Below are 26,365 nucleotides of genomic sequence, written 5' to 3' on the forward strand. Positions count from 1 at the left end.
TGATTTTTGTTTTCTGTCACCACTTCTGACCAGTTCTGAGACCAGTACCCATTTCTCTGACACCAACTGGGTGTCTAATAAATTAGTTCAATTCTGACACTAAATATCCAGAGTTAGCACAGACCCCATGGGTCAGGGCATAGTCCCACAAAACTGCTCTCGTTTGAGATACCAGCCATAAGTGTGGTTCCCAGAATACCCACACTTCTGCCTGACTGACTACAAATCTTTGGCTTTTGGTGATTGAACTCAATCCCCAGCCATTCTCTCTTCCTCAGAGATCTGGGGATGGTACTGAAATTTTTGACACTCTAATCACATTAATCAGGTGGTTGGTTTTTCTGGGGACCAGCCCCCCTCCTGAAGCTATCAGGGCCATTCCCTATCCACCCCCAAGAGCTACCTCATTAGTACACAAAATAGAGTAGATTCTAAAGGTTTTCAGAGCTTTATGCCAGGAACCTAAAACAAATAGCCAATATTTTTTATTATACCATAATTACATAACTGTTGTGACTCATTTTATATAGTAAATCTTACCGAATATTACGGATTTAAGCATGTACGATGTTAAAATTTTTAAGTATAGGGGCACCTGGCTGGTTCAGTCAGCTAAGTGTTCGACTTTGGCTCAGATCATAATCTCACAAGTTAAAGCCCGATTCAGGCTCTGTGCTAACAGCTCAGAGCCTGGAGCCTGTTTCAGATCCTGTGTCTCCCTTTATCTCTTGCCCCTCCTCCGCTATGCTCTGTCTCTTTGTCTCTCTCTCAAAAATAAATAAACATTAAAAAATTAAAAGTTTTTAAGTATAATTTTCCTACAAAAATTTTTATAAAACATAGGTTAAAATTAACAAAAGTGAATTAAGATTGTTAATTTTCCTTGTTTCACTGGCAGTCTTTTTTACTGTATATTGTCAGGCTTGGTTAGTAATAGAAGTAATAGGTTGGTCACTGGTATAAAACATATGGTAAATTTACTTGGGAAGAATACAATTTATTAGACTTGAATACAGAATGGGTTATCCTGGAGGTTTATTTCTTCTTTTTTGGGAGTTTAATATGCTTGAGTGAATCTAGGGCAGTGGTTCTGGGCATGGGGGTAGGGCTCGTTGATTTTGTCTCCCACAGGACATTTGGCAGTGTCTGGAGACATTTTTGGTTGTCACAAAGCTTTTGATGGAGGCATTGCTATTGGTATCTAGATGAAGTTAGTGAGTTTCTAGATGGCAAGGATACTACTAAAAATCCCATCCACAGAACTGTCTCCCTGCCCCCCAAAAAATTATCTGACTCCAAATGTCAATTGTTGAGGAATGCTGGAGGCCACTTTGGGTGACCATCAATGGTTAGATTGCATTGGAAGTTTTGAAGCTGTGGGACTGGATAAAGCCACCTGTTTATGAATGGCTCGTCAGCCCTGGAGCCTTATCCACTTGATTGCTTCTACTGTTTTGATAGGTATAGTGAATTACTTTTCATTCCTGTCCCCAAATCACTTATTGGGAGACCAAACTGCAACTATCCAAATTACCTAAATATGGTTGGCAGTTAATTCACTGGTTTGGATAAAAACAATAAAAGCTGTAACTCATGGAGGACTTTCCAAACCTCCATTGAAGAGTATTTGTATCTAAGATAAAAAGAATTCTGGAGATTGTCTACATAGCAATGTGAATGTACTCGACACTGCTGAATTGTTCACTTGAAAATGATGCTGAATTTTATGTTACATTTATGCTACTACAATTACAAAATTTGTATCCACTGTTTTGTATTTTCTTAAGCAATGTTCCCTGTGTTTCTCAAGGACCATTGTTCTCAGTTTCTATCACTATTTTCTTTCAGTCAAGAGAGTTTATGATCTCTCAGGAGATTTTTCATTCTTTTCCAAATGACTTTTAATTTTTAAAGTGTACATATTAACCGTTTTCTTAAAGATTGAAAAATACTGGATTGATATGAAGGTATAATATATGGGTTTTAACTTTATTAAAGTTAATTGAAGTATTTACTAAATTCTCAATTTAGGGAATCATGTAGTCATGTCTGGATATTGAAAAAGAAGTACTTGTTTAGCTTCAAAGGCTTTAATGTAAAAATTCCTTGTGATTTCATGAACTTTTCTTTTTTCTAATAGGCTTTCAAGGATATGCTGTATTCAGCTCAGGATCAGGCACCTTCTGTGGAGGGTAAGATGCTTTAACCCCTAACTTAGTCACATAAAACCCCTTTTTAAGGAAAGATATTTCAAAGTGAATAGTATAAAACTAATATATCTAGCCCTAGTATATAGATCTTTTATGCTTTTTAAAAATAAATTTATGATTACTTTACATTTCAATCAAACTTTCTTGTTCGTTTAGCTCACATTTATCTTATGATGGTCTCTTAGTATCTTCTTAAATCACCTTAACATTTTGAATCACAGTTACGCAGTGTATTTGGTTTAAACTCAGTTTTTGTGTCATCCCCGTTCCCGCCAGTATATTTTATATCCAGCCTTTAGTGAATCGTTAATCCATACTTAGTCTGAGCAGCATAGTTTTTCCTTTCTATTTGTGCCATGTCTTTAGATTGGGATTAGTAAAAAAAACAATGAAGCATATTTACGACGCATATGTGTGTGTAGGTGATGTAAGCATGTATGTGTATGTATGTGTGCAGTTTTGCTGTCATAAAATCACTGACCTAAGGACAGTAGTTATCTCTCTCAAATTATCTTTATTGATCTTTTTTGTTACCTCAACTTCTGCTCACCAACTCATTCTTTATGGGTTTAACCTTTGATAGGTTTGTAGAGTTGTAATTTAAAGTTGTAAGAGTTCTTGTGTCATTAAATAACTAATTCAACAGTTATTTCTTGAGGGAGTGTTCCCTCTGACGCTGAGTAATCTTTTAAAATTTTACACCACATTTTTCAGGAGAGATGTATGTGAAAAAGTATATGTCAAGAATAATCTAGAGAGTGTGTACAGATTAATATATTTTATGAGGTACCAAATTGAAATTCTGTGAAGTCATTCTAGTGACAAGCTTTTGGAGACTTATTTTTACAACATGTAACAGATACTAAAGTTGTTTAATAAAACTATAGATCTATAATTAAAAATCTCATTTCTTCAATGACATAGAAATTTACATCTTTCATCTCTAACCGTTCTGAATTCAAAATGTGTATCCTTAAACATCTTGAAATCTTTACCAGGGTATTGGCACTTAGGAATTATTAGTTTTATAGGATGTTACTGAATTTTGGATTATAATATACTTTAACTTTCTAATGTTCAATGGAAGACGCTTAAGATTGATCAAAATGTTTAGTTCTTTATTGGGTTATTATTTCCTATTTTATGTGACATAAAGAGTACCTCTCAAAATACTTTAAGAGTGTAATAAAAATGAAATTACATGGAAGTTTAACTGATTAAAGAATCAGTTAATTAAATCATCCTGTTTAACTTCACTCTTGGTTCTTTTAATTTTATTCTCAAGGTCAGGCTACTTATCTTTAGTTTATTTTCATTTTTGTTTTAAGTTTTACCATCCAGTTTGTAACAAATGTATTCTGACAGGTATTGGAAGTTCTGGTAATCTTTATTTATTCCTTCATGGTGGCTCATGTTGCTAGTAATTTTCATACACTTTTAGCTGTTATTAGAGAAAAACTGAATTCTGTGGAAGTATGCTAAAATGACAAATACTTATAGCTAAGAACTTTTTTTATATCATTGCCCAGAGGCATTAAGTTCTTTGGACCCTGTTATAAAGGGAGTATTGTGGGCTGGTCATGCAGATGTCTGTGCTACTTTCACGGGGAATATTCCATACTTGTTTGTTCTTTCTGTTCTCAAATTATAGCCATGTAATTTTTATTTTCTTAAAATGAATTTTTCTGTTTTGAGATATTTGAGAATTGAAGATATTGAAAAGTGGTGGTTTAAAGAAGTGTGTTCTATGTGGTATTGAGGTTAGAAAATGTTAAAGTGACTATCATTTTGACTCATTTGATTCCGGTACTGTATTAATGATAATTTATTTATTTTGAGAGAATGCACACACATGGCAGAGAGAGAATTGCACGCTATCAGCACAGAACCGAATATGGGACTCAATCTCACAAACTGTGAGATTATGACCTGAGCCAAAACCAAGAGTTTGGATGAGCCACCCAGGTGCTGCCTATGTTTTTTTAATTTTTTAAATTTAAAATTTTTTTTTTATTTTTAGAGAGAGCATGCAAGAAGGGGAGAGGGGCAGAGGGAGAGGAAGAGGGAGAGAGACAATCTTAAGCAGGCTTCAAGCTCAGTTTAGAGCCTGATATGGAGCTCGATCCCACAACTCTGGGATCATGACCTGAGATGAAATCTAGAGTTGGATTTTCAACTGACTGAGCCCCCAAATTTTATCATTTTTGCTAGGACTTGATTATCTTTTTTGAATATTGTCTTTTTCTTTTCACTTTCTTTTTTTTTCCTATACCTTAAGTTTTTAATAAACTTAAAACTTTTGGTGCCACTGAGCAAGTTTTTTTTTTATCTTAAAACTGAAGTATACCATAGCATACCATAAGTTGTGGCTGTTTTAATTCAGTTTAATACTGTTTGTCTTGTTTTACAAGTACTGATACTTCGTTCCCATCTCAGACCAATTAAAATCTGTGAGTGAAGCCCATGCATTGGTGATTTTACACTCTCCCACGTGATGGTAATAATAATCAAAGTTGAGAACCCCTGCTGTAAATTTTATTTATTCATTTATTTATTTTTTTTTTAAATGTTTTATTTATTTCTAGGAAAGAGAGAGAGACAGCGTGAGCAGGGGAGGGTCAGAGAGAGAGAGGGAGTCACAGACTCTGAAACAGGCTCCAGGCTCTGAGCTGGCAGTAGCACAGAGCCCAACGCGGGGCTCAAACCCACGAACCGCGAGATCATGACCTTAGCGAAAGTCAGGCGCTTAACCAACTAAGCCACCCAGGCGCCGCCCCCCCCGCCGTAAATTTTAAATAATTTTTGATCAATATGGTTAATGTGAATTTCTTTTAAACAGTAATTGGGTTTATACGCTTCTTAAGTTCATTGATATTTTAGTTACTCTATTAGAATATGGGAGTATTGTTGTTTAAAGCATTCAGAGGACATTGATCTTTTTTAAAATGTTTATTATATTGAATTGAATCTAAGTAATAGCAGTACTGATTACATTTGCTAAGTGGTTATAATGTAACATCATTATTAAAATTAAACATTTTTGCTGATTTGTTATATTAGATGAGTTATAGTAAAATAAGCAGCTTCCTCACATTTCATACTACTTTTGTTTAAGATAGAACGGATTTATAATTATAGTCAAAGAACGGTGATTTGAAATGGATTTTGTAAGAGTAAAGTGGTTTATTTGATAAAATGCTTAGAATATGAAAGTGTTTGTTAATAAGAAGTTGACCACAGACAGTTTTTTATACTAGTGAATTATTTCCTTCCACTTTTGTAAGACATTTCAAGATAGTGCCTTTACTCTTCATTAATAAAGTGAGCTTTTTCCTCATTTAAAAGTAAACCAACCAAACAAAATAATTTCAATGAATTAAGAAGTCAGGACATGTTCACTTAAAGTTGCTTGTTTTACTCAAATAAATAGATATTCAGATAATGGTATTTTGCTTCTTTCATCCTTTGAGACTGAATTTCATGGATCACATATACATTGATTTATGGAAAATAAAGTGTCTCTTTTTATTTAAAATAGATTTCTTATTGCGGCATTTGGATGGCTCATTTGGCTAAGCTTCCGACTCTTGGTCTCAGTTCAGGTCATGATGTTGCAGTTCATGAATTTGAGCCCTGCCTTGAGCTCTGTGCTAACAGTGTGGAGCCTGTCTCTCTCCCTGTCTCTCTGCCCTTCCCCTGCTCGCTCTCACTCTCTCTCTCAGAATAAATAAACTTAAAGAAAGTTTTAAAATAGATGTCTTATAATTGTAACTAGGAAATACTCAATATCTGAAATAATATACATAAGAAAGCTTAAGGACTTATTTTTAGGCATTCCTTATCTACTTTAATCTCTTTTGATATATTATTATTTACTCTTCTGTGTAATCTCTATTATTTTGATAACTATTTACATTTGGAAATATATGACTGAAAAAGTGACAGAATTCTGTGTTAAAGTTTATACATTTTATTGGTTTTTATTTTTATTTTTTTAATGTTTATTTTTGAGAGAGAAAGTGAGAGAGCACAAGCAGGGGAGGGGCAGAGAGAGAGGGGAACAGAGGATCCAAGGTGGGCCCTGCGCTGACAGCAGAGAGCCCAGTGTGGGGCTCAAACTCAAGGAACTGAGATCATGACCTGATTGCTCTTGGCCTTTTGACCAAGATCAAATGTGAGATCATGACCTGATCTGAAGTTGGATGCTCAACTAACTGAGCCACCTAGGTGCCCCTTATTGGTTTTTAAATGGCATAAATAAAGCATTTTACTATTTAATTTTTTTTTCTGCAGAAAGACTTAGAGAGCAGCATAGCCTTACAGTAGAATGAGAATATTAAAGTTCTAGAATTGTGGATTTTTCTTAGTATAGAGAACAGATACACACTTAGAATCCTGGGGTCAGTCTTTAATGGAGTAGTATTTTAAGGTATAGTCTGAGGTGATAATGTAGCATTTCTTTAAAACCAGTAGAGAAGCAGGTGATACAAGATCTTAGTTTCAACATTTTGCATTTTGTTGTCTTGATGCCAAATGTAGAGTTTCATCTGATTGCTGAAAAATCATATTTTATAAGCTATTAAGTTACTGTATATTATTTGTAAGACATTAAACTACTTTTTGTGTTTTTACATGCTGGCTATGCTTCCTTTCAGAGATACATGAAATAGACATAAATTTGAAAAATATATAAATTGTTGGAGAATTTTTTAAATATATGTCTACCAGGTAGAATATATTATTTATTAAATATAATTTATTGTCAGGTTAGTTAACATGCAGTGTATACACTGTACTCTTTTGCTCTGGGGGTAGATTCCCATGATTCATTGCTTACATATAACATCCAGTGCTCATCCCAGCAAGTGCCCTCCTCACTGCCTATCACCCATTTCCCCCTCTCCCCTGTCCCCTCATCAACCCTCAGTTTGTTCTCTGTGGAGAATATATTTTTTAGACTATTTGAATTAAAATCAGAAGACCTACTGAAAACAAACCTTTGTAAACAAAGATTTTCCTTTCACATTTTGCCTGCTGTTGTCTTATAAAGTATTCTTTTTGATGGGAGAATATATAGCTGATATTAGCCTAATATAGCTTCTGATTCAGTTGGCTTAATATGGTTATTTGATTTTCTGAGGTGGAATGAATAGATACAGTGAAGGACACGAGTCTCTGACCATTATTAGACTAGTCTCTGCTACTCTGCCATTTCTTTAGTCTCCCCCCGCCTCCCCAGTCTTATAAACAGGTTTTGTTGGATCATTTTTGCTTAGGCTCCCTCTGCTTATTCAGCTTGGTTAGCAGATGTGTTACAGTCTCCCTGAGCTCCTTAGAATTCAGCTCTTAGTGGCATTGAAGATGAAAGTATGCTTGTAAATTATTCATTCCGATTACATGCTTGAATGGACAGAGTCCACTTTAGGCATCTTCTTCTCCCTCACCTCTGTCTTCAGGTCTTTGTTGTTTTAACAGATGTGAGCTTGCTTTTTAGTCCTAGAGGATGGAGGATTGAATTGTATTCTAAAATTCATGAAGTAGTTTTTGCATGTATACAATTACTATCAAATCTATGCATTCATAATATATTACTTTTCTCATGATACTTGTAATCTTGTATCTCCCCTCCATCCCAGTTTTCCATTTTATTATCCTGTATCATTATCTCCTTAAAAATTATTTACATGACTCTTCTGAACTAGAAATAAAATCACTTGGTATTTATAATATAGGGAGAGCTATATCTAATATGCTACATTTTCAGGTAGGCAATAGCAGGAGAGTGTCCTTTCTAAGTTCCACTTGTCTGTTAGTGTTGTTGAATCATTTATTATCGATTTTCAAAAATCATTCTGCTTGTAGTGGGTTAAGACTTGGGGATTAGTATACCAGGGACTAATAGAGTTTAACCCTAAAAATGAGACACTAGATTCGTTTGTAGTCATTGCAACCTTATTTTGAGAGCCATTGAGAAATAGAGATGGCTAAGAGTGAAAGTTGAGGCAAGAGCCAAGCCAACAAGATAATTGTCATCTCTTTAAGAATGATATATTTTTGGAGTGCCTAGGCGGCTCAGTCCATTAAGCATCCAAATTTGGCTCAGGTCATGATTTAGCAGTTTGTGGGTTTGAGGCCCATGTTGGGCTCTGTGCTGACAGCTCAAAGCTTGGAGCCTATTTCAGATTCTGTGTCTCCTTCTCTCTGCCACCCCACCCCACCCCACCTTGCACTCTGTCTTCTCTGTCTCAAGAATAAATAAACATTAAAAAAATAGAATTATAAAATTTTTAATCCTCCATTATCTTCTCTAAGAAATGATGAAAAGATCTGATTGATATTCAAGCCATGTAATGGAGTTTGTTCGTTTGTTTGTTTCCTTCCTTCCATCCCTCCCTCCCTCCTCCCATCCATCCATCCATCTTTTTCTCTTTCTTTCTTTCTTTCTTTCTTTCTTTCTTTCTTTCTTTCTTTCTCTCTCTCTCTCTCTTTCTTTCTTTCTTTCTTTCTTATTAAAAAAAATTGAAGTTTAGTTGACCCACTAGATTAGTTTCAGATGTATAATGAAGTTATTTCTGAAGGGTGTTATTTCATGTTTACAGTGGAGAAGAATTGCATATTCATTTATCTTGTGGAAATGGTAGCTTCTAGGTAGTATTATTACCTTAAAAAATAATGTTGTGTGTTCTTTAAAGGTGCCACTAAACTTAAACCAGTTCACTAGTAGGAAAGATGTGCTTCTGAATAGTAAATAGCGGTACTCTTCAAGCTGATGAAATTTCATCTTCTCTTTCACAAAAGGAGAATTAAATGTAATTGGATGCTTAGTGCTAGAAGATAAAATAACAATGTAAGTGGTCGTAAGATGATGTGACAAAAGTGTCAAGTTAGAGTAGTATACAGGTAGGAAGCTAGAAGAAATAAAGAAATGCTTGGGATGCAGGTTTATAATCCTTTCTTTCCACACCATAGAATAAAGTATTTCCAGTGTTTCAATTTTTCCTTCCCTTATAAAAATCAGTAACATAGAAAGATACTGTGTCATTTACCACACAGTGGGTTTTTTTTTTTTTTTATGCTAAGTTTGAAGGAGGGTCATGAAGCAGAGAGGGGATAATTACAAAAAATTAAATTGTGAAACAAAAAGGCTCTGAGAATTATTGGTATATACTCTCCATTATAGAGGAAAAGACAATGCACCAGGTGCATGAACCTGGTGATTTCAGATGGAGTTTCCAAACTAGCTATTAGACATCTGAAACATTGTTAAAGCTTTCAGATGGCAGAGTTTAAAGTAAGATAAATTCTTCTTTATGTGCCCCCCCCCCTTTTTTTTCCTTTGGGCAGGGCCACTTTAGCTGTTTAATGAGAGAATGCCACTGAGAAAGGTAGAAAGAAACATCAAAATTATGATCAGTGAGCAGTTTCCAGCAGTAGGTATACATCATTGAATAAAAGAAACAAAAATTCCTGGCTTCAAAATGAAAAATATGCTCAAAAATTATTTAGATTCACAATAACTTCTAATTATTGAGCCAATATGAGGAAGGACTAGGTAGTCAGTATTTGAAAGAGTAGATAATTCCTTGTATTAGTTTTCTGTGGTTGTTTTAACATTTTACCACAAACTTAGTGGCTTAAAGTAAGAGAAATTTATTCTCTTATAGTTCTGGAGGCCAGAGTCTGAAATCAAGGTGTTGGCAGAGCTACATTCCTAGAGTTTTGCCTCTTCTCACCTCCAGTGGTTGCCAGCTTCCTTGGCTTGTGGCCACTTCACTTCAATCTCTGCCTCTTCACTTTGCCTTCAACGTTGTCTCTTTATTCTTCTTGTGTCTAAGGATATATGTAATTGGATTTAGCGCCACCTAGATAATTCAGGATGATTTCATCTCAGGATCATTAATTATATGTTAAAACCCTTTTCCCAAATAAGATAACATCACAGGTTCCAGGGATTTGACATGGATATCTTTTGGCTGGGGGTGGTGATGGTGGTACATCTTTGTCCTGCTATATATATCCCTAAATGTAAATTGAAAAAATACATTGTAATGTCCTTATTTCAAATTGTGAACCATGTCTATAGGTCCAAATGAGGCATTTGCTTTTACATTCTGCTCTAACCACTTTGAAAGGAACTGCCAAATGATGTCAAAGAAAAATTCAGGCATGACACCCAGAAAGTGAAAAACTGGCCGATAGATAGTTAGGCTTAAGTGTATAAATTTTATTTTCTTAACGTTTTATTTATATCTGAGAGAGAGAGAGAGAGAGAGAGAGAGAGGCAGGCAGCATGAGCAGGGGAGGGCCAGAGAGAGAGGGAGACACAGAATCCGAAGCAGGCTCTAGGCTCTGAGCTAGCTGTCAGCACAGAGCCCAACGCGGGGCTCGAACCCACGAACCCTGAGATCATGACCTGAGCTGAAGTTGGATGCTCAACCGACTGAGCCACCCACGTGTCCCTAGGCTTAAGTGTATAAAATGGAGGTTATCTGCTTGTAACCAGAGTTACCTGCAAAGTATTCCAAACCATCCCTTCTAAGAATTTCTTTTATATTTCTAGTATCTTTCTTAGAGGAGACAAACAAGGAAGAAAAAGCAAACTTCTTCCTAGCATACAAGTTGAGTGTCTCCCCTTCCCTCCAAAATTTCTATTACAAGAATTTTTCAAGACACATGGATGTAGAGAATGTATACAGAATCCCATTTACCCATCACCCAGCTTTAGTCATTATCAATACAATGCCTAATCTTCTTTTTTTCCCTTCTAATTCGTTTGAAGCTAATTCCAAAAATTATATCATTTTATCTGTAAGTATTTTTAAAGGATAATCTCTGCCCCATTACCAAAATATAATTATTACACATGAAAATATTAATAGTAATTTCTTAGTGTTATTAAATATCTGACAGGATTTACATTTCTGTCATTATTTTATACTTTATTTTTAAAAAAAATTCATTTTTGGGGCGCCTGGGTGGCTTAGTCGGTTAAGTGTCCGACTTTCACTTAGGTCATGATCTTGCGGTTCGTGGGTTCGAGCCCCGCATTGGGCTCTGTGCTGACTGCCAGCTCAGAGCCTGGAGCCTGTTTCAGTCTGTGACTCTCTCTCTCTGACCCTCCCCTGCTCACACTGTCTCTCTCTCTCTCTCCTAGAAATAAATAAAACATTAAAAAAAATTTTTTTTAAAAATTCATTTTTGGGGCACCTGGGTGGCTCAGTTGGTTAAGCATTAGATTCTTGATTTCAGCTTGGTCATGATCTCATGGTTCATGGGATTGGGCCTCCTGGGGCTCACGCTGACAGCATGGAACCTGTTTCGGAATCTCTCTTTCCTCCGCCTCTTCCTCCCCCCCACCCCCACCCGTGTGTGTGTGCACGCACATGCTCTCTCTCAAAATAAGTAAACATTAAAAAAAACAGTCACTTGTTTGAATAGGAACTCACATAAGATCCATCATATGATGCATTGCAAATTGATTATTAAGTTACTTAATTCTCCATTGATTTATAGCAGCACCATCCAATATGGTAGATATATGTGGCTATTTAAATTTAAATTAATTGAAATTAAAATGAAATATTCTGATCCTTAATCACACTACCACCATATCAAGTCCTCAGTAGCCACATGAGGTTAGGGGCAAACTTATTGGACAGCACAGAGTATTTGTCTCTTTGAAGAAAGTTCTTTTGGGTTAGAGTTGATCTGTAGGTTTCCTCTCTAACTCTTTTATTTATCTTATATTTTCTGTTCTCCTTTAAAACAGTTTTTATTATTGTTATTGGTGGAACAAACTGGTTAGTTTGGTTTTCTTTGTCTCCCAGAGTCTGGATTTTACTGATTACATTCCTGTGGTGCATCTTAACATGGTTTCTGTTCTTGGTATCTCTGTAAATTTATAGTTAAATCTAGAAGCTTGATCTAATTCAGATTAAATGTTATGCATGTATATTTTTCCCCAAGAATACTATATAGGTGCTGGTGTATACTTCTATTAGGGGGGATATATAATATCAGATCATTTCTGTCTTTGTAATGTTACTAGCTATTGATGATCAGTGCCTAACCCTACATTCATGAGCTCATTAAGGTTCACAAAATGGTGATATTCCAGCTTTCCTGTGTTTATTAGCCAGAATTCTGTAAAGGGAAACTTCCCTTTGTAAAGTGGTTATCTTTAGCTATAGATATATGAAAGGTAGGTTAATTGCTGAATTCTTATCCTTTATTTTCTACTTTTCAAAATAATAATGGTTTTCTAACATTTTCCAGAGAAGACCAGTGAAAATTTTTTAAGTGTGTTAATGAATTAATATGTTTAAACATGCTTGCTATGTTTTGTTCCAGTATAGTTTTTATCCTTATTATTGATCAGAGTTTCAATTTAGTCCAGTGGGAGCCTCTTTAGGTGGTTTCCTCATTTGTTTTAATATGACAAAGTGTCAATGCTGTTGAGTTATTCATTGTTTTAGACTTTCTTTTTTAGCAGAAAGAAATACATGTAATGTTACACATACATGAACACACACACACTTAAAAAATATATATACATATGTATATATATGTGTGTGTGTGTGTGTGTGTGTGTGTATATATATATATATATAAGATAAAATACCTTTTCTTTAAAGCTTAGATTCTTAGTATACTAAGAAAATATCTACTCTAGCTGAAAAGGTGAAATGTGATGACATTTTAGGATTGAATGATACTCTTAAGCATAGTAACCACATGTACAGCTCTTTGGGATTAGAGTGTGGGAAGCAGGGAACCTACCTATACTGATTAAATTTTCATTTTCTTCATTAAAGGTTAAGAGGTGAAACATAGTTTATCGCCTATGAGGTGGAGTGCCGTTTTGTGGTTCTTGATGAGAAATTGATCAGTTATGTGCTTGTTACAAGAGGTGCAATCAGTGAGATTAGAAAGGGAAATTGAATTTATATTGGTGTGTTATCATATGCAATTAATTTTGCATATACACCTGAGGCACATAAATCTTGTTTGAGTTTGAAATGTCTACACTTTGAATCAGGCATTGCAAATGCAGTATGATTAAATATATTTAAGAGTTTCTATTGTTCCACAATTGCAGTGCAGTCCCAAATATGTTTTTTTTTTTTTACTTTTTCTTCTCATGTTCCGCAATTTTTAAAATTAATAAATTAATTATTTAATTAATTTTAATAGTTTATTGTCAAGTTGGTTTCCCTATAACACCCAATGCTCATCCCAATAAGTGCCCTCCTCCATGCCCATCACCCCCTTCCCGTTCCCCGCCCCCCATCAGCCCTCAGTTTGTTCTCGGCATTCAAGAGTCTCTCACAGTTTGCCTCCCTCCCTCTCCCCAACTATTTTTCCCCTTCTTCTCCCCCGTGGTCCTCCGTTAAGGTCCTCCTAATCCACCTATACGTGCAAACATATGATATATGTCCTTCTCTGCCTGACTTATTGCACTCAGCATAACACCCTCAAGATCCATCCATGTTGCTACACATGGCCAGATTTCATTATTTCTCATTGCCATGTAGTATTCCATGGTATAGATAAACTACATTTTGATCCATTTTTCCGTTGATGGACACTTAGGCTCTTTCCATGTTTTAGCTATTGTGGAGAGTGCTGCTATGAACATTGGGGTACATGTGCTCCTATGCCTCAGCATTTCTATATCCCTTGGGTAAATTCCTAGCAGTGCTATTGCTGGGTCATAAGGGAGTTCTATTGTTAGTTTCATGAGGAACCTCCACACTGTTTTCCAGAGGGGCTGAACCAGTTTACATTCCCACCAACAGTGTAGGAGGGTGCCCGTTTCTCCACATCCTCGCCAGCATCTAGAGTTCTCTGATTTAAGACACAGAGCATTCTTAAATGGAATTTACTTAAATGGAAAATAAGGTTTACAATAAAATAATTTTTGGCATGATTTTGCTTGCTAATTTCTCAGTCTATGTCACTTGCAAAAATTTTTTTTGAACCTTCCTTGCATTCAGATTTAAGTTTCTAAATTTGGGGAGTCTAAACAATTGCTAGAATGGTATTTTTCTTGTTTTGATAATAGTCAAAAAATAAGCACAAGGTAAAAACTTGAGTAGATTTTTTTGTTTACTTTTGGATAGAATGAAGTAGTTATTTAATAGTGGAATTGTTTTTCAATTTAGAGCTGTCCATGGTGGTGTTTGGATTTGGGAGATTCTAACCTTTTAATGTGTCTACAAAACACTATTTGAATAGGGCTGTGGGATACAGGAGGACCTCATTCTCTTCACTTATAGGTTGTACAAACCTAGAGGAGTGAGGGTTATGCTTCCTGATTTTAGTTTTCTTTTTCTTCTTTTTACCTCAACTCTCCCAAAAATCTATACAATGTTTATTTGTAATATCCCAGTAGAAGCAAAAGCTGATTGTTGTAAACTTAAATTATGGGCATTTGTAAAAAATATTTTAGAAGGATTTTAGCTTTTATTTTCTTAGTAAGAAGAGATCTTATGGTTCTGATTTTGCTTGTGGATGTCTTCAATCTATATACCAATTTTTCTCATAATCTCTTGTTCTCTATGGAGGTATTGGTGTTAGTGCTAAAGTAATAACACAAAGAGAATGGCAGTGGTATTTCCAATTAGCATTTCTTATTTAGGTCCTTAAGAACTTCTAGTGAGAGGGGCGGCTGGGTGGCTCAGTTGGTTGGGTGTCTGGCTTCCACTCAGGACACGATTTCATGGTTCGTTAGTTCAGGTCCTGCATTGGGCTCTGTGCTGGCAGCTCAGAGCCTAGGGGCTGCTTAGGATTCTGTGTCTCCTTCTCTCTGCCCCTCCCTCACTCATGTTCTATCAAAAATAAATAAACTTTAAAAAAAAAAAAAAGAACCCCTAGTGAGAAATTAGAATAAACAATTAGGTCAAATTAATTAGAAAAGCTAAGCAGACTGAAACCAATATAGTCAGTATTACACTGTTTTTATATTAATAAAAAAATGCAGTATAATTGGACATATATCACAGATAGAAATTTTCTGAATTATCAGATGGATTTAGTCACTAGCCAGTAATTTTTGTCTTCTGTTCTTGTGGACTTTCATATTCTCTATGATTCATAAGACTGTTTCTAAAGTAGTATCTTTAATTTCCTGCTGTTTCATTTAATAAAGAGCTGGTGATTATCTGCTATAGTATATGCCTTTAAGGTAATGAAATGTTTGGAAATGGTGGTGGTTGTGTAACATCGTGAGGGTACCTGATACCACTAAGTTGTGCATTTAAAAATGGTTAAAATGGCACCTTTTGTATTCTATAATTTTACTACCATAAAAAATAGAAGAAAAATCTTAAGAGTAAATATACATTTCTGGAATGATTTATTCATAGTTACGAAGTTTTTTAGTTGAGATTTTATTACAGAGTAATTTTTCCTAGCATAACTGGCTTCTACTTTTAGCCCAAGTATTCAGAAGAACAGGAGAATGGAATCTGGTAGTGAAATTTTTTTAAGTTTATTTTTATTTTGAGAGAGAGAAAGTGTGCATGCTAACATGCACACACACACAGACAGACACACCCACCCACCCACCCCCCACACACATTTGAATGGGGGAGGGGCAAAGAGAGGGAGAAAGAGAATCCCAAACAGGCTTCACACTGTAAGCACAGAGTCCGACATGGTGCTAGATCTCATGAACCGTGAGATCAACTGACTAAGCCAACCAAGCACCCCTGGTTATGAATTTTCTTAAATGTTTTTATGACTGTATTATTTATCATGCAATTAAAAGTTATAAACTGTTTCATAAAGATAATATTTAATTTTCTGTGTTGTAAAATTAAGCAGTTTTTAAAGTTTATTATTTATTTTGAAAGAAAGTGAGAACATGTGGGAGAGCAGTAGAAAGAGAGAGGGAGAGAGAATTCCAAGCAGGCTCTGCACTGTCAGCATGGAGCCTGATGTGGGGTTTGATTTCATGAACCATGAGATGATGACCTGAGCCAAAATCGAAAGTTGAACGCTCAACCAATGAAACCACCCAGGCAACCTAAGCGTTTTGTTTTTATAAAAATTTTTCTCTAAAATGAAATGAAGTCTATTCTGCATTAAAAAAAAATTTTTTTTAATGTTTATTTAATTTTGAGACAGAGCATGGGCTGGGAAGGGGTAGAGAGAGAGGGAGACACAGAATCTGAAACAGGTTCCAGGCTTTGAGCTGTCAGCACAGAGCCCGATTTGGGGCTCGAACCCAGGGACTGCGAGATCATGGCCTGAGCCTAAGTCAGATGTTGAACCGACTGAGCCACCCAGGCGCCCCTACTCCGCATTTTTAAAAAGATAATCCTTGAATACTTGTAGTCTTACAAGCATGTAAAATAATAAGAAAAGCAGTTTTTCTTTCTTTTTCCTGATTAATATATATTTTTAACAGCTTTATTGAAGTATGACTATACTTAAGAAACTGTACATATTTAAAATATACAATCTGATGTTATGGCATTTCTATACACTGATGAAACAATCACTATAATCAAGGTAGTGAACATATCCATTACTCCCAAAGCTTCCTCACACTTTTTCATAATCCCTCTTTCCCACCCCATCTAATTTTACCCTTTCTCCATTAACTAGATCTTTCTTTTATTGTTGATCAGTTTGCATTTCCTAATGTTTTGTGTAAATATGTTTGTTTATACAATGTCAACTTTTATTTATTAGGCTTCTTTCAAATTATTTTGAGATCCAAAGTGATCCATTTTACATTCCCACTTACAGTGTCTGAATATTCCATTTTTCCCATGTCCTAACCAGTACTTGGTAATGTCAGTTTATTTAATGTTATATACTGATACCTTATTGTGGTTTTAATTTGCATTTCTTCAATGACTAATGATAATTGAGCATTTCCTTTCATTTTATATCTTCTTTGGTGAAATATCTGTTCAAATATGACTCATTTAAAAAATTAGATTTTTTGTTTTCTTATGCCCTTAAAGGTGTCTTCTCAAAAGTGGAAGTTTTAAAACTTCAATACAGTTTCACTTATCAGTTTGTTTTTTTATGATTATGCTTTTGGTCAGATGTAAGAATTCTTTGTATAATTCATGGTGCTATTGAATGAGTATATTCCCCCAAAGTCATATGTTGAAACCTAATCCTTAATGTGATGGCCTTTGGGGGTGAGGCCTTTGGGAGGTATTAGTTCCTGAGAGTATAGCCCTCATGAATGGAATTATAGTGCCCTTATAAGAAAACACTTAAGAGAGCTTGCTTCCTCTCTCTGTACTCTGCTGTGTGAAGATAATAAGAGGGCAGCTGACTGCAAGCCGGAAAGAATGTCTCATCGGAACCTGAACCCACTAGTAACTGATCTTGGATTTCCCAGCCTCCAGAACTTGAGAAATAAATTTCTGTTGGTTAAGGTACCTAGTCTACGGTAATTTGTTGTAGCAGTCTGAACTAAGACACAAGGTCACAAAGGGTTTCTTCTATGTTTTCATCTAAAGCATTATAGATCTAGGTTTTGCATTTAGGTCTTCAGTACATTTTGCATTAATTTTTTGTATGTGATGTGATGTATGGAACAGAATTCATTTTTTGAGTACAGGTATCTGTCGTTTCAACACCGTCCGTTTCTTCTTCTTCTTCTTTAAACATTTATTCAGTTTTGATAGATGAAGAGAGAGCATGAGTGGGGGAGGGGCAGAGAGAGAGGGAATACACAGATTTTGAAGCAGGCTCCAGGCTCTGAGCTGTCAGTGCAGAGCCTGATGCAGGGCTCGAACTCCTGAACTGTGAGATCCTGACCTGAGCCAAAGTCGGCTGCTTAACCAACCACCCAGGTTCCCCTAATGCCATCCTTTTCTTCATTGCATTGTCTTTGCGTATTTAAAAAAAAATCAGTTGTCTATAGATATGTAGGTCTATTTCTTGATTACTGTAGGTTTTCATAAATTTCAAATCTATGACAACTAGTATTAGTTCTCTAGCTTTGTTCTTTTGCTTGTTTTGGCTATTGTAAGTCTTTTGCATTTCCGTATTAATTTTAGAGTAAAGTATCCATTTCTATGAAAAGCCTACTGAGAATTTGATTGGGATTGTGTTGAATCTTTAGATAAATTTGGGACAGTTGACATCTTAACTGTATGATATCAAATGTCTTTAATTTTCAAGCCTATAAATAAGATATATCTCTTTAGGTATTCTTTAGTTTCTTTCAATAGTGTTTTGTAGTTTTTAGTGTATGCGTATTAAACATCTTTAGTCAGATTAGCTTTTTTTTCCCCCCTAACATAGTTTATCAGTATTTATTTGTGTTACTGCTAGCTAGAATACATAAAACAAGCAATATCACAGACAGTCGCGCTCACTGCTACAGTATGGGATCTACAAAACCTGGAATTTTAACCAATTCTATTTCACATAGGCCCACTTAAAAATGCCTGCCGGATTTATAATTATATCTGTTTCATTACCAAGCATATTCATCTTAGGAAGGTGTTGTTGATGAGAACTGAATCCTCTGCCTCTGATTTTACATGTCTGATCGTTGGAAGATTTTTTTTCCAAAGGCCATTTTTCTCCTTTGTACAATTCGGTTTTTGTTTCCCTTCTAGTAGCCATGTAATTCTTGTGCTGGATGCCATGGTACACGGGGACACATTCATATCATATAGTCAGATATATTCTTAAGTATTGAACATTTTTCGATGCTGTTGTAATGGTATTTGTCTTTCTACTTCAATTTCCGATTATTCACGATTAGTTTATATAAGTACAGTTGATTTTTGTATGTTGATCTTGTATTCTGCAACTTTGCTAACCTTACTTGTTAGTTCTAGGAGCTTTTATGTAGATTCTATCAGATTTTCCGCACATGCCATTATGTCATCTTCTAATACAGTTTTACTTTTGTCTTTCTAATCTTGATATCTTTTATTTCTTTTTCTTGCTTGATTATACTGGACAGAATCTCTAACAGAATGTTGGATATAGAAGTGGTGGGAATGGACATCCTTTCTATCCTAATTTCCTAAGAATTTTTATCAGGAGTAAGTAGTGTTGGATTTTTTTGAGTGCTTTCCCCACATCTGTTGATATGATCATATCGTTTTTCTATTTTTAGTTTGTTAATATTGTGAATTACATTGATTGATTTTTAAATGTAAACTCTGTATTTCTGGGATAAAAACTATTTCTTCCAAAATACTATAAACTGAGTGGTTTATAAGCAATAGATATTTATTTATCATAGTTCTGGAGACTAGGAAGTCTGTGTTGGCCTTGTAGGATGAACTGGGAAAAATTCTTTTCAATTTTCTGGAAGAGTTGTATTGAATTGGTATTATTATTCCTTAAATGTTTGATAGAATTCAGCAATGAAGGCATCTAGGACTAAAATTTTCTCTCTAGGAAGGTTTAAATAGAGGTATTTAGATTATCCATTCCTTACTGAGTAAACTTTGATAGCTGATATCTTTCAAGTAATTCGTACATTTAATCTAAATTGTTGATTTACATAGTTGCTCATAATATTCCATATTATTCTTTTACTAGATGTAGCTATGTTACTTTATTCATTACTGATACTCACAATTGTGTATTCATTTTATTACTTAATAAGTCTTGCCTAGAGGTTTATCAATTTTATTGTTCTCAAAGAACTAGCATTTATTTCACTGATTTTTCTCTCTGTTTATTTCCTCTTTGATCTTTATTTCCTTTTTTTCTGCTTGCTTTGAGTTTAATTTGCTCTTCTTTTTCTAGATAAGCTTTACTGTTTTCTGTTGATCATCCATTTTAATTCGCATTTTAATCAGTGTCTTGGTTGAGAACGCTAATAGTAGTATGCTATTGGATCAACCATTTCCTGAGTTGGCAAGAATAGCTAGTAGTCTGGAGTATCAATTGAAATCCAAAAGACTGAGATGGTGGGTTAAACATATCAAGATGGCCAATTAATAAAAATCTCAAATCTTAAACACAGTACCAGAAAATCAGTTTGGAAAGTATGGGATAAGGGAGAGCAACATTAGCGCAGTTTTGATTGAGAGTTGTTAGGATCCATTGTGCCTGGATACCAGGTATGGTTATTTGAATGTAATTTGGCTTCAGAAAATCTAATTTGATCAAAGTTTTTATTAATGTAAATACAGTATTTAGAAAAAAGAAGATAATAATTGCATTCTTCTTTTACTAAATAGACCATTTCTGTTTAATTCTGAGCACCACACTGAAGGGTTTAGACATACTAGAACTCTTAGCCAGAGTAAACAGATTTGTAGTGGACAAACCAGGCCATAATGAATCTTGGAATTGTTGGATGTTAGAGTGTTTATGGATCTTAGAGATTGCTTTATTTTTCAATTTAGGAAACCAAAGCCAGGGCTATTGGTTTACTTAGTGTTACCCAGATAATCAGTGGCAAGTGTTGAAGATTGTATTTGCAGTTTCTGGAGATCATTTCAGCCTTGTTTCCACTGTCATCAAACTATAGTTCAGAAGGAAGAGGTCTGTGAGAGGTCTTGAAATCATCCATATTAGAAAAAAAAATCAGTGATCAAAAGAAAGTTTTACAGTGAGATTATTTTCATCTTAACAACAGATTGAGTTATCCATGTGATTCTTAGTTCCTGGGGGTAGTCAGTGAGAGACTGGACTGGACGATCCCTCGTGTGGAATGTTGTAGATGGATTCATGTATCAGATAAACTGGGCTATATCAGCTCTAGAATTCTTTCTCTCTGAGTCTGTTTCTTCTTTTGGTGGCTGTCACAATCTCCATTATGAGTATTCACACTGCTCAAATTCCCCTAATACTAAGTATTACTGCCATCAGCTTACTTCCCAAGAGTGACTGGTAAAAGGCACTCTTCAGTTCTAAGGCAGAAATACCTGTTCCTGTCCACATTAGGGTTATTTACTTCTTTTTTTTCCCCTGGATGTCAGGAAGGATCTTTGCGTAGTTTCCCTACTTCTAGTTTTATAAGAAGAAACAAGTTTTTCTCTATTCAGAAGATGACTTCTTTTAGGGTATTTTTTCTTCTACCCCAGTCCTGTTTCCCAAGTTGGAGCCTGAATTTCATTGTTCTTTATATGTGTTTGTGTGCTAAAATGAGTACTTTCTAATGGTGACATGTCTAGTGGCATATAGGAAAAATATGAACTGAGACTCATGGATGTAAGTAATAGATTTCAGAGATTATTTGGTCCATGTTTCATAAAGAGTATTCTGTGGTATGCAAAATGATTTATGAGCAGGCATTCTGTGACCAAATAAGTTTAGGAAACATCTTGTAAAACAAAATAGGTTTTTCTACTATTGTTTATTAATATTATTATTACTGTTTTTAATTCTAGGGCACTCAGGGCTTTCCCTACTTATTATTTATTATACATTGTGAATCTCAGAGCAAGGGAGATACAGTAATTAATGTTTCCCAAATTCATTTGACTGTGGAACCCTTTTTTTCTTTTTAGGGACTAAAATTCTGTGAAGTACTTTGGGAAAAGCCGATTGTCTATTCCCTGTAATTTAGAAGATAAGGCAACAGAGACCTAGTAAAATGAACCAAATTCCCCAGGATCACTAGTTAGTGGTTGAGTAAGAAATCATAGTTCTTCTGATCAGTTTTGGGCATCTTACAACTAAAAAGATAATATACCTTCTTTTTATATTTGACATGTTTCTCATTCAGTTACTTTTTTCCTTACCTCTTACCCACTCTTTTTCTCTCTTCTCCACTTTTTTGCACTTTTATTAGTACTCTGTAATTCCTTTACATGGTTAAGACATTTGACATTGTGGTTTTATATGGCTTCTCAAATTATTTTTTTCCCTCTTGGAATTAAGCTTTCATTTTTGTTGGCTGAAATCTAAATGTATTGTGTTTTTCAAAAACACATTCCATTATGCAGTTTTAATAAAATGCCCTGAGAATTGTAGAAATCTTCAAATGGGTGAGAATAATTATTATTTTCTTTAACTTCTAACAGTATAGAATATGCTTTCATTCTGACATCTAATATAGCCTTACTATGGAAGTTTTGGTTGGTTGCTAAGGTAAGTAGGAGTATGAAGAATTTGGGAGCATCTATCCTCCATAAGAGACAGTTCCAACTTTCTAAGTGTGGGACACTGAATTGGTTGAAATGCCTATTGTAGTTACTTTTTAATGTAATTAAGTCTTTGACAAGTAATTAAAGTATATTTCATATTGCTCTATAAGTTGTTTCTTGATATCTTTGTCCTGCAGGCACTATATGACTTGGTTTTTGTTAAGAATTTAAGTAACAGTGAACATGAGTTAGATGATTCAGTGAATGGTGTCAAATTCATAGGATATTGTTGAATAGTGAGTGAGTCAGTGTGCACAACAAAATGAGTTAAAATTAATTTAAATTCTGAGGCAATACTGTTAGTACTGTTAATGGATTAACAACTATTAAAGAGTAAAACACTCTTCCATAGGTGTGAATAAAAACTCTCAATTGATAAAGTCAGTTAAATCAATTTGCAACTTTTTGCAGAACTTAACTTATTTTACCTTTCAAATGAAGTTGCCAATTGTACTTTTATACCTTGGTTTTCAAAACTTCTTAAAAAGTTTTTATTATTTTTGTTTTTCATTTTTATTTAAATTCCAGTCAGTTAACATACAGTGTAATATTAGTTTCAGGTGTACAGTATAGTGATTCTTTATGCCTTGTTAACACGTTTCTGTTTCTATAAAAGTAATTGTACTGTAGCTTAGTTACCTTAACCCTTGCTTCTATTCTGTCATGTGAACTGAATGTACTTACCATCTCAGAGATTATAGAGTAGGAATTCAGGTCATTTGTTTACTTGCTTGAATGTTTCACAGTGGTTGTAATAAGATTTGGGTAAATATTGTATAGCACAAATTTTCTGTTACAAATGATTTCTTTTTTGTTTTTAAGTTTGTTTATTTTGAGAGAGAGAGAAAGAGAGAGGGAGGAAGGGCAGAGAGAGAGGGAAAGAAAATCCCAAACAGGCTGCGTGCTCTGAGAGCAAAGCCTGAAGCAGGGCTCAATCCTAGGAAGTGTGAGATCGTGATCCCAGCCAAAATCAAGAGTTGGATGCTTAACCTACTGAGCCACCCAGGTGCTCCTGTTACAAGTGGTTTCTTAATAGTTTATTTCAAATTAAACCTTATTTTGTTTTATAGCATTGGTTTTATGACAGTTTTTATAGTTTCTAAGACTTTTAAGCCCTCCCTTCTTACCTTTCCTAGCTGCTGTTGGCTGCTATAGTTTGTTTTTTAAATAGGTTTTCCCTTTCTTCCACTTTTCTTCACTTGCTAATTGAATTCCAGTTTTTTTCAGGTTTTGAGTTGCTTTGTTCCAGGGAAATTGAACCCTTCCCAGCCTTAGGGGATGAATTTCATTTGGTTTAAGCCAGAGGTTCTTAAAATGTGGACCCTAGTGGGTCTTTGAGATCTTTTCTGGGAGTTTGATGTATAAACTATTTTCATCATTATTTGCTAAGATGTTACTAATTAAAAAAAAACAAAACACCTCATTCTGTTATGAATGCATGGTGGAATTTTTCCAGAAGCTATATTGTGTGAGATACCCAACAGACAAGAAAGAGAAGCTACATATTAGAGAGATTTACAAAGTTATAATAAAAACAGTGCTGTTTTTTTTCATTAAATTTTTTACATTTTGGAAAAGATCGTTAGTTAATATTTATTATCATTTTAAGCAAATTGATAGATACATATTATAAACATTTCGCAAACTTCTATTACGGCAAATTATGATAGATATATATTCCTACAAACTAAACTTTTTGGGGGTCTTTAATAATTTTTAAGAGTGTACAGGAGGTCAATGAAATAAACAGTTTTAAAATTACTGGTCCAAGCCACTGTTTAGTTTAGCAATGAGCGTGTGACTGCTTTGCCAAATAAAACCTGAGGTGAGGTTTTCTGGAGTATGGACGTCTATGTAGATTTCCTTGCTTTTATAAGAAGAGACCCAAGAGAAGAAATGAATTCTTTCCTGCCTAGACATTTGTGGTGTGTTGATATTATGCCTGAAATTGCTGCAGCCATCTTCTTTCTATGAGGGGAACAGCTGGCGCTAAGGGTGGCTGAGCAAAAGGTGGAAAGAGTTGGAATCTTTGATGATGATGTTGATCCAAAATTAACGAACCCTGGAATTGCCCTGTTTCTAGACTTCCTGTTATGTAAGTTAATAAATTTCTTTCTTGTTTAAACCATTTTTATTTAGGTCTTATGTTATTTGCAGCTAAAAGAAACTTTATCTGAAATAGCTTCATGCTGAACTCACAAATTCATGAATATTTTTTTTATAGTGATTGTTTTTGCCTGAGACCTATTTCTTTGTTTTATCTTCAGAGATAGGAATAAGGATGCTGATCTCTGGATAAATCAATTACTTTTGTCTTTTTGATTTTGTGCATCTTCGTTCTGTGGTTTTAGAATGCCCTTTGTCTTGAAATATAACTAGCAAACTCATACTCCCAGCTAAATGTCATGTCCTTTTCTAATCTTTAATTTGTCTTCTCATGAAACTTTTATGTATGATGTTCTTACAGTACTGATCATGTCATAATAATAATTATTATTTTTAAAGATTTTTAAAATTTGTCATTTGCAAATATTTTTTCCCATTCAGTAGATTGCCTGTTCACTTTGTTTATGGTTTTCTTTGGTGTGCAAAAGTTTTTAATTTTAGTATAGTTCCAGTGGTTTAGTTTTGCTTTTATTTCCTTTGCCTGAGAAGACCTATCCATAAATTTGTTGTTAAGGTTGATGTCCAAGAGATTACTGCCTGTTTTCTGTTAGTTTTATGGTTTCTGGTCTCATATTTAGGACTTTAATCCATTTTAGGTTTATTTTGGAGTATGGTGACAGAAAGTGGTCCAGTTTTATTCTTTTGCATGTAGCCCAGCACCATTTATTGAAGAGACTGTCTTTGCCTTATTCTATATTCTTCCCCCTTTGTCTTAGATTAATTGATCATGTAAGTGTGGGTTTATGGGTTTAATTCTAGGCTATCTTATTCTGTTGATCTATGTGTCTCTTTATGTACCAGTACTATGCTGTTTTAAGTACTATACCTTTGTAGTGTATCTTGAAATCTGGGATTTTGATACCTTTAGCTTTGCTCTTTCTAAAGATTAATTTGGCTATTTGAGACCTTTTGTGATTCCATACAAATTTCAGGATTATTCTGTTTCTGCGAAAAATGCTGTTGGTATTTTGATAGGGATTGCATTGAATCTGTAGATTGCTTTGGGTAGTATGGACATTTTAACAATATTGATACTTACATTCCACAATTATGGAATATCTTTCTATTTGTACTGTCTTCAGTTTCTTTCATCAGTGTTTATAGTTTTCAGAATACAGATCTTTCACCTCTTTGGTTAAGCTTATTCCCAAGAAGTTTTGTGTGTATGTGCAATTATAAGTGGGATTATTTTCTTAATTTCTGGTACTGCTGCTTTGTTGTTAGTGTATAGAAACACAACAGATTTCTATATATTAATTTTGTTTCTTGCAACGTGTCTGAATTCATTCATTAGTTCTAGTAGTTTTTTGGTGGAATCTTTAGGGCTGTCTATAATATGACATCATCTGAAAATAGTGACAGTTTTACTTCTTCCTTACCTATTTGGGTGCCTTTTATTTCTTTTTCTTGTCTTACTGCTTTAGTTAGGACTTCCAGTAAAAGTGGTGAGAATGGATATCCTTGTCTTGTTCCTAATCTTAAAGAAAAAGCTCCCCATTGAGTATGTTGTTAGCTGTAGGTTTTTCACATAAGACCTTTATTATGCTGAGGTATGTTCCTTCTAAACCCACTTTATTGAGAGTTTTTATCATGAATTGATGTTGAATTTTGTCAAATGCTTTTCTGTATCTGTTGCGATGATCATGTTTTTTGTCCTTCATTTTGTTAATGTGATGTATCCTGCTGATTGATTTATAGAGATGGAATCATCCTTGCATTCCTGCAATAAATCTTAACTTGATTGTGGTGAATGATTCTTTTACTCTATTATTGAATTTGGTTTATTAATATTTTGTTGAGGGTTTTACATTTGTGTTCATTAGGGATATTGACCTGGAGTTTTCTTTTTTTGTAGTGACTTTGTCTAATTTTGGTATCAGGATAAGGCTG

The 26,365-nt window shown here is 34.6% G+C and overlaps 1 protein-coding gene across 1 annotated transcript in view; it reads left to right on the top strand.

The window, feature by feature from the left end:
• XPR1 (xenotropic and polytropic retrovirus receptor 1) overlaps positions 1–26,365 on the top strand; it is a 206,754-nt gene that overhangs the window by 24,675 nt on the left and 155,714 nt on the right. The window contains exon 2 of the mRNA XM_039249309.1: positions 2,141–2,192. Within this exon, the coding sequence (XP_039105240.1) occupies positions 2,141–2,192 (52 nt within the window). The remainder of the gene's footprint in view (positions 1–2,140; positions 2,193–26,365) is intronic.

This window comes from Hyaena hyaena, unplaced genomic scaffold, assembly GCF_003009895.1.
Source record: "Hyaena hyaena isolate Hyena2069 unplaced genomic scaffold, ASM300989v1 scaffold_337, whole genome shotgun sequence".
NCBI lineage: Eukaryota > Metazoa > Chordata > Mammalia > Carnivora > Hyaenidae > Hyaena > Hyaena hyaena.